The sequence below is a fragment of the Danio rerio genome, chromosome 3, assembly GCF_052040795.2.
Source record: "Danio rerio strain M-AB ecotype USA chromosome 3, GRCz13ab, whole genome shotgun sequence".
Taxonomy (NCBI): Eukaryota; Metazoa; Chordata; class Actinopteri; order Cypriniformes; family Danionidae; genus Danio; species Danio rerio.
In genome coordinates, this window is record NC_141023.1 from 12676853 (window position 1) to 12686430 (window position 9578).

The following is a 9578-nucleotide window of genomic DNA, read 5'->3' on the forward strand; positions in this document are numbered from 1 at the left end:
TTTAGCGTTGGTAGTGATCTAGTAGTGACTCGTAGTGACTGCGCTGCTTTTTTCAGGGTTAATTAGTTATTGTGATATCCCGATTGTAACAGAGAAATACTGTTGACTGTAATAGACTGTAATACTGTAGGGAGATATCTCTGTAGATGGATGGCTTTTCATGCCGTTCAACCTTATAATCTTAAAATGAAAGCAAAATCACATATTTTCTCATCACTTTAGACTTTAAACACTAGCTATAAAGTGACATTGGTGAATTAGTTACGGTTTCTGCTTTTCTGACTTTCAGCAGCAGATGTGAATGAACGGCAAAAGAAATTTAGTTCCTAATAAAAAAGGGTTTTTAGACTCTCCGTGTTTGATTTTCTTATTTATATACATGATTGTGCCGTAGAGCTGTTGTATAAATGCAATATCACACTCGTAAGAGTGCAATATGGCTGTATATCAGCACTGGTGGGACTAAGGCACTCAGCCTGCGGCCTTAAGCCAACGCACACCTCCCACCAGTGTCAATATACAGCTACATCGAACTGCTACCTGTGTAATATAGCTCATATACACACACACACACACACACACACACACACACACACACACACACACACACACATACACACAAATCAGCATCAGAAGGCATTTATTTCTGTATTTGTCCATCTTTAAATAGCCTAGATTCATCCACGAGGACTCTTGTAATTTAAAGACTACAATAAATCAAACGCATAATAGTCCTGCTTATGGCCTCATTAAGCGGTGACGTGTCAGGATACACCCCGTTTATTATCTAAACTTGAACTTCAACACGGAGCGGACACTCACAAACCAGCACTAAATCTGTAGATAAGACAATGAGTAATCAGAGGATGGTCGAATTTATGAGGACGCCCTTTCCTGACGCTCTAGGTGAGGTTAGTTTAGTGTGCCAAGACCATCACAGAGGGAGGAGAAGCTTTGGTAGGTACACTGCTAAAAACGATTGTAGTTTTTAGTTTCTAGTGATTGTAGTTTTCTCGCCATGACTTTTTAAGTTGCAACGACTTGCAGTTTCTGAATTTGTTCATTCAACTTAACATGGTAAGTTTTTGTCATTTCGAGGACACTCAAAAATTAAGTTTGTTACTTCAACTTAATTGTTTTATGTCTGATCTACTTAAATTTGCAAGCAATAAAGCAATTAAGTTAACTTAATCGATTTGAGTTGGGACAACATGAAGGAATTATGTGAAACAGCATTTTTACAGTGTACATATAATTTTGATAAATAATATTTATTGCATTAATTTTATATGTGTTGCATGGTGATGTTTAGTATTTGTGCGAACAACATGGAGTATATTATATTTACTTATTATTATATAGTTGTTTTTTTTTTTGCTTGTGGTGAGCATTGGTAAATACTGTATATTACTTTCTCATCCTTTTCTCTTATGGTGGATGTTTATAATGTGTCAACGCTATTACTTCAAAACATTGGTGTTAATTGTTTAGTGTCAATATTTAATTAATGAAATATAGAAATTTACCTTAATTGTTTTAAAACTTTGGTTTCTATTTTATTTATAATTGTAAAATTCTGGCAACTTTTTTCATGAATTTAATGGATTTCACTGAACCTAAATGTTAGTAAAGATAACTTGAAAATGTAAGCAAACTGAATTCAACTAAACTTTACAAGTTCTGCCTACCTGAGAACTTTAGTTACTCTATTAAACTTTTGCAAGTCAAGGTTAGTTGAAATAATAGTCAACTATTTAACATGATCAACTAAACATTTTAAGTTGGAAATTAATTGTTGAAAATCTCCATGTGTCTAACATGTTCATTATCCTGATTTATTGAATGTTAGCAGATGTCTAACATATTAATAATCCTGATATATTAAATTATTGAATATCAGCATATGCCTAGCGTGTTCGTTATCCTGATATATTGAATTATTAAATATCGGCATATGTCTAACATGTATATTATCCTGATATATTGACTTATTAAATATCGGGATATGTCTAGCATGTTTGTTATCCCAATATATTTAATATCGGCATATGTCTAACATGTTCTTTATCCTGATATATTGAATTAATAAATATCGGCATATGTCTAACATGTAAATTATCCTGATTTACTGAATTATTAAATTTTGGCATATGTCTAGCATGTTTGTTATCCTGATATATTGAATTAGTAAATGTCGGCATATGGCTATCATGTTCATTATCCTGATTGTTGAATTATTGAATATCGGCATATGTCTAGCATGTTTGTTATCCCGATATATTGAATATCAGCATATGTCTAACATGTGCATTATCCTGATATATTGACTTATTAAATATCGGGATATGTCTAGCATGTTTGTTATCCCAATATATTTAATATCGGCATATGTCTAGCATGTTTGTTATTCCGATATATTGAATATCAGCATATGTCTAACATGTGCATTATCCTGATATATTGACTTATTGAATATCGGGATATGTCTAGCATGTTTGTTATCCCGATATATTGAATATCGGCATATGTCTAGCATGTTTGTTATTCCGATATATTGAATATCAGCATATGTCTAACATGTGCATTATCCTGATATATTGACTTTTTGAATATCAGCATATGTCTATCATGTTTGTTATCCAAATATATTGAATATCGGCATATGTCTAGCATGTTTGTTATCCCGATATATTGATTATCGGCATATGTCTAACTTGTTCATTATCCCAATATATTGAACTATTGAATATCGGTATATGTCTAACATGTTCGTTATCCCGATATATTAAATTTTTGAATATCAGCATATGTCTAGCATGTCCATTATCCCCGAGTTATTGAATATCGGTATATGTCTAAGGAAAACTACTTAATTGGACTATTTTTTCCTACAGTGCATGAGAGTGTGAAGACATTAGCAACATCCATATCTGAAAAAAAAAACAATCATGGTAACCTTGAACACTCAGTCCGTGACGACCCCGGTGGGCATAATCCGTCTGTTTGAGTTCGTCCTGACACTCATCACCTTCAGCCTGGTGGCGTCTCAGGGTCACACCTCTTTACCACTCTGGGCCTGGTGCATGTTCACCTGGTGCTTCTGCTGCTTCGTTACCCTCCTCATCCTCATCCTGGAGTTCACCAGCGTCAACACCAAAATCCCCATTTCCTGGGACGATTTCACTACAGCTTTTGCAATGCTATCCACGCTCATGGTGCTGGCCGCTTCAGTCATCTACCCAGCATATTTTGTGTGCTCCAACTGTTGGATTGGGATTGCAGCATCTGTGCTCTCGTGTGTGTGTTTTTGTTTGTACGCAGCAGAAGTGGGTCTAACCCGAGCCAAACCCGGTGAAATCAGTGGGTTTTTGGCCACAGTTCCAGGCTTGTTAAAAGTCTTGGAGACGTTCGTGGCTTGTATAATCTTCATATGTCTGAATTCAAGCGTTTACAAGAACTTTCCTGGGCTGCAATGGTGTGTGGCGGTTTACTCCGTCTGCTTCATCATCTCTCTTCTCATCATAATCCTGACAATTGGACGCTTGCTGGGTCGAATCCCACTGCCGATGGACAAATGCATGACAGGATACAATGTCCTCGCGGTTTTAATGTACCTCACAGCTACGATCATTTGGCCCCTCTACTGTTTTGACAACTTTAAGAATAGACCACCAGAGTGTGATTTGCCCTTCATTGTATATTGTTTCTGGGACAACCTGGTGGTGGTGTCCTGCATGACGTGTATTAATCTGATCGCCTACATTGTGGATACGGTTTACTCTGTGCGTTTGGTTTTGATCACTTCTCCTGCCTAGGAAAAACATGGGCTTCTTACATCAATTACTTGTCTGTTTAAGGGATAGTTCACCCAAAATTTAACATTTAGTCACTATTTAGTCTCCCTCAAGTGGTTGCAATCCTTTATAAACCTTTACATATTTATAAGAAAGGTAAAATCATGTCATAGTTGACTAGGAAAAACTCATATTGTGGATATCACTGGATACAGGTTTCATGCATTCCATAAAATATCTTCTTTTGTGTTCAGATGAAGAAAGAAACTCAATCAGGTTTGCAACAAGTGAAGGAGAAGGAAATGATGACAGAATTTTCCTATTTGGGTGAACTATCCCTTCAGCCTGGATTAGATGTTCACTTGCTATTTTTGATCATGCTGATCGTCTTTTCGTGTTGATAGATTATGCAAGAAACTAATTGGCAGCTTTGTTGTTAACATGCTCAGAGGAATGTTGACCTTATATGAAGATGATAAGAAATGCCATCATTATAGTGCCTTTTATCAGTATAATGTGACTGATGTGTAACTAGCGAGCTTGCGAAATATACCCTTTTTATACAATCATGCAAATGTTAAATGTCTAATCATTAAACATGAATTATAGCGTTTCAGTATCGATATTGCAATGTGATCATTTCTGTGACAGACGATTGCTTTTAAAAGCATTAAGGCACAAGACATTGTACCGTGAGTAACTTTAAAAATTGAATAATTGCATTAAATTAATTGTATTTTAATAATTCAATCATTGTATCAGAATACTGTTAGACACAGAAAACGATAACAGACTGTTTGTTATATCAAAACAGAAATCAATTTTTTTCCTATAATATTTTTTTAGTTTATCTGGAATAAAATCAATTTTCAGTTTTTTTTTTTTTTTTTTTTTGTTAATAATTTGTAAACTCATTAACTCATATTATTAGCCATCTAAAAAAAGTTACTTTTTTCAATTGGCTAAAAAACAAACCACTGTTGTCCAATCACTTGCCTAATTAACATAACTTCACATAATTAACCTAGTTAAGCATTTAAATAGCACTTTAGGCTGCATACTATAGTCTTACAAAATGACTAGTAAACTATATGCGCTGTCACAATAGAAGACAAAATAAAGACACAATAAAGTCAAAATAAATCGGTCATTAAAAATGTGTTGAAAAAATCTCTCCGTTAAACAGCACTTGCGAAATTTTTGGGTTAATAATTTGAACTATACAAATACTAAACAAGTAGTTGTAATGTAGAGAAATTTTTGAGGCTCACATGAATGTTAAACTTATGATGATAAGAAATGCCATCATTATATTGCCTTTTATCAGTAATATGACTGATGTGCAACTAAAAGTGAGCTTACGAAATTTTTATCATTTTTATCATTTTTATACAGTGACGCAAATGTTAAATGTTTAATCATTACACATGAATATACACACACACACACACACACACACACACACACACACACATATATATGTGTGTGTGTGTGTGTGTGTGTGTGTGTGTGTGTGTGTGTATTCATGTGTAATGATTAAACATTTAACATTTGCGTCACTGTATAAAAATGATAAAAATGATAAAAATTTCGTAAGCTCACTTTTAGTTGCACATCAGTCATATTACTGATATAAAAATGATAAAAATGCTCACATTTATACATACACATATATATACATACACATACATACACATATATATACATACACATATATATACATACACATACATACACATATATATACATACACATATATATACATACACATACATACACATATATATACATACACATACATACACATATATATACATACACATATATATACATACACATACATACACATATATATACATACACATATATATACATACACATACATACACATATATATACATACACATATATATATAAATTTGCATTGTAATAGTCACATGGCAGGGTTTGCAATGTTTAGTCTGTATTATTATTGGTCATTTGCATGTGCTTTTGAGGCCTGTGACTATAATGTTTTTAAAAGCATTCAGGCACAGTAAATTGTACGGTGAGTAACTTTAAAAATTGAATATTTACAATGAATTATTTGTATTTTTATTACTTAATAATTGTATCAGAATATTGTTAGACACGGAAAATGATAAAAGACTTTGTTTCTATTGTAATGGTTTCCTTATTGGTAAGGTAAATTCGTATTCTTCATGTCGCAATATATATCACAAAATACCAAAATATTGTAATGTTAGATATTTCCATATATACAGTTGAAGTCAGAATTATTAGCCCCCCTGAATTATTAACTCCCCTGTTTTTTTTTTTCCCAATTTCTGTTTAACGGAGGGAAGATCGTTTCAGCACATTTCTAAACATAATAGTTATAAAAATATATTTCTAATAACTGATTTATTTTATCTTTGCCATGATGACTAAATAATATTTTACTATTTTTCAAGACACTTCTATACAGCTTAAAGTGACATTTAAAGACTTAACTAGGTTTATTAGGTTAACTAGGCAGGTTAGGGTAATTAGGTAAGTTGTTGTGTAATGATGGTTTGTTCTGTAGACTATCGGAAAAAATAAAGCTTTATAGGGGATAATAATTTTGACCTTAAAATTTTTTTAAAAAATTAATAACTGCTTTTATTCTAGCCGAAATAAAACAAATAAGACTTTCTCCAGAAGAAAAATATTATCAAACATACTGTGAAAATTTCATTGTTCTGTTAAACATCATTTGGGAAATATTTAAAAAAGTAAAAGAAACTCAAAAGGGGATATAATTATATATATATATATATATATATATATATATATATATATATATATATATATATATATATATATATATATATATATATATATATATATACATGTTTACTACTTAACAAATCAAAATAAAATTCAATGTTTCCTAAATATTTTTTTCTTATTATTTCTTTTACTTTGGCTGGAATAAAATAAAATTTTACTTTTGTTTTAAAAATAATTTGTAAACTCAGTACTAGCCATTTTTAAAAAGTTACTTTTTTCCAATTGGCTAAAAAATAAACCACTGTTGTCCAACTTAAAATAAGCAATTAAATTGCACTTTAGGCTGCATACTTAAATAACTAGTAAACTATTATGTGCTGTCATTACGGCAAAGACAAAATAAATCAGGTATTAAAAATGTGTTGAAAAAACTTCTCTGTTAAACAGCTTTTGCGGAATATTTGGGTTAATAATTTTGCCTTAAACTGTATAAGTACTAAACAAATAGTCGTAATATTGAGAAATATTTGAGGCTCTGATTAATGTTGAAGTTACGAAGATAACAAATGCCATCATTATCAGTATTATGTGACCGATGTGTAACTACCAGTGAGCTTAAGAAATATACCTCCTCCATCTTACCCCAGGCATGCTCAATAATGTTCATTTCTGGTAACTGGGCTGGCCAATCCTGGAGTACCTTGACTTTCTTTGCTTTCAGGAACTTTAATGTGGAGGCTAAAGTATGAGAAGGAGCGCTATCCTGCTGAAGAGTTTGCTTTCTCTCCTGTGGTTTGTAATGTAGTGGGCAGCAAAAAAGTCAAGTTAACATTTGTTGCTTTAACAACTGAGATTGACAAAAAGACTTTTGTCAGGTAGTGTACACTATAAAAAGCAAAATTTACTTTGAATTGTTGACCTACATTTTCCCAAAGTAATTGATTAGTTTTGTGTTTTATTCACAGACACTTATTTTACATCTTTTAAAACCCCCAGAATTGGAGCCTGAAGCTAAGAGAGACTGACTTAATGAACTTGATCTCAACCTTCTAGTCCTTCAAAAATGTCATGATGTAATGGGGAGTCTGAGACTGTGTTAGAATCCATATGCAGAAGTTTACTTATGGGATTAGACATAGACATCAACGGGTAAACAAGCGGAGATTCTGCAACATGCAAGCAGTTCAAACCAAACAACAAACACAGATGCAATTCCAGGAGATGTAGTGGTAATTCAAGCAGAGGATCAGTGTACCAATAATCAGTCCAAAACAGATCAAGAAACACAGAGGCAAATCCAGAATACATGGTGAGAAGGCAGGCAAAAGTTCAAGGCAACAGTAAGCAGTCCAAAACAGAGCAAGAGGGCAAAGACAGATAGCGAATCATGAAAGTCACTTGAAATAACGCTTGGTAATGCAGGTAAACTAGGAATACTTTGCAAGGAAGCCTGGCCTGAGCTCTTGCTGAAATACAGCACAAACAGAAAGTGACTGCAGAGGGAGCGGAGCTGAGCCTGTAGTCGGGCGAGGGCTTCCTCTGCTGGCGTAGCATTACATATGATAAGCTAGTGTTTCAGGAATGAAATAATCAGTACAATCTACAAGAACAGTGTTTCTCAACTGGTGGGTCGTGACCCAAAAGTGGTCGCGGGAACATTTTCAGTGGGTCGCGGAGTGTGTAGTCAAAAAAACAACAAAAATTAAATATTTTACTTATTTTGCTTATATCCCACTTTTATTTTGAAATGCGTCTGCGACAACTGAACTTTTCCTTACCCTAACCACTGTTTGCAGTATTTGATGTTTTTACTCTGTAATAATTTGATGCATTTTGTTAAATGACAGCAATAAAATATTGTTTATTTGTAACCCTTGGTGATTTTCTCATGATTTATCTGTCACTACTTGTGTAAGTTAACAAATAAATACAAATTAATTATAATTCCAAAAATTATATTATAGTTCCTAAAAATTTGGGTCGCATTTTGATAATTATGTACAAATGTTGGTCCCATGGCCAAACTAGTTGAGAACCACTGTACTAAAACTCACATACAGTACACACATCCACTTAGTTCCTGCTAGAAATAAAAAAAATCAAGCCATGCCCAACATTTATTACCTAAAATATACTGTTATTCAGAAATAAAGCATATTATGTAAGTGAATGTCATTTTATTTTGACTGAAGGAGTTAAATAGTACATTTTATTACCCACTGTCTCAGTCTAACCAACATGCTTTATTCTCCAACAGCACTTCAGTTTGACCACAAAAAATAATCTCACATGCTGAAGAAGAGATTTGTAAAGTTGAAATGATAAAGTAATGAGACATTTTCAAGTTCCTGAATGTTAGCGGATGGTGTAGATAATGTGGTGATTCATGGCTTAATGATTAGGAGAATTTTACATACTGTATATGGAAGTCATTTCCACCACCTACAGGAAAAACAAAATAATCACGCTTTGGCAAATCCTGCTTTTTTTATTAACAATGCCACAAGAACGAGAGGTATTACATTTCACATAGTTTCTGAAAGAGAATATATATATATATATATATATATATATATATATATATATATATATATATATATATATATATATATATATATATATATATATATACATACAACAGTTCTGTCTGGTTCTTGAATCTGATTGTTTGATAGCCGTGTGATATTTTGCCATGAACATTACACATAGGGCTCTTCACCCTTCACCTCGGTGTATTACTCCGCCCAAACACAGCAAGCAACAAGCAGGCAACAGTTTGACAAATATTACTGTTGTTAGACAGCAAAATGTACTTTTGAGGCTTTTTTAGTCGAGAACGTAGTTGTTTAGATTGTAACTTTGCAATTTATTTGTATGGATAGTGCCTTTAAAATATTTACAATTTCTGAGAGTCCGTCGGCGGTGGTTGACGTTGTCTATCCACAAGAAGGCGCCAGAACTGCATAATAAGCCCTCGCTCAGTGTGTTCTCTTGAGCACGAATTTAAAGGCTGAAAAACGGAAGCCTCGT

The 9578-nt window shown here is 33.1% G+C and overlaps 2 protein-coding genes across 3 annotated transcripts in view; both read left to right on the forward strand.

Annotated features, from left to right (window-relative positions):
• The window catches only part of dnaaf5 (dynein axonemal assembly factor 5), a 571499-nt gene that overhangs the window by 345439 nt on the left and 216482 nt on the right, over positions 1-9578 (forward strand). The window lies entirely within an intron of this gene.
• Positions 916-4413, forward strand: zgc:77748. Of its 2 annotated transcripts, none has more exons than NM_200858.1 (2): positions 916-957; positions 2895-4410. In NM_200858.1, exon 2 carries the CDS (start codon positions 2949-2951, stop codon positions 3813-3815), a length of 867 nt encoding a protein of 288 aa, NP_957152.1. In that variant the 5' UTR covers positions 916-957; positions 2895-2948; the 3' UTR covers positions 3816-4410. The 2 variants fall into 2 exon arrangements, with proteins under 2 accessions (NP_957152.1, XP_087098492.1); XM_087242366.1 differs by having other exon boundaries at positions 920-1077; positions 2895-4413.

What these genes read in the sequence shown, in the direction of transcription:
- zgc:77748 (NM_200858.1), top strand. Translation starts at nt 2,949, where the DNA reads ATGGTAACCTTGAACACTCAGTCCGTGACGACCCCGGTGGGCATAATC.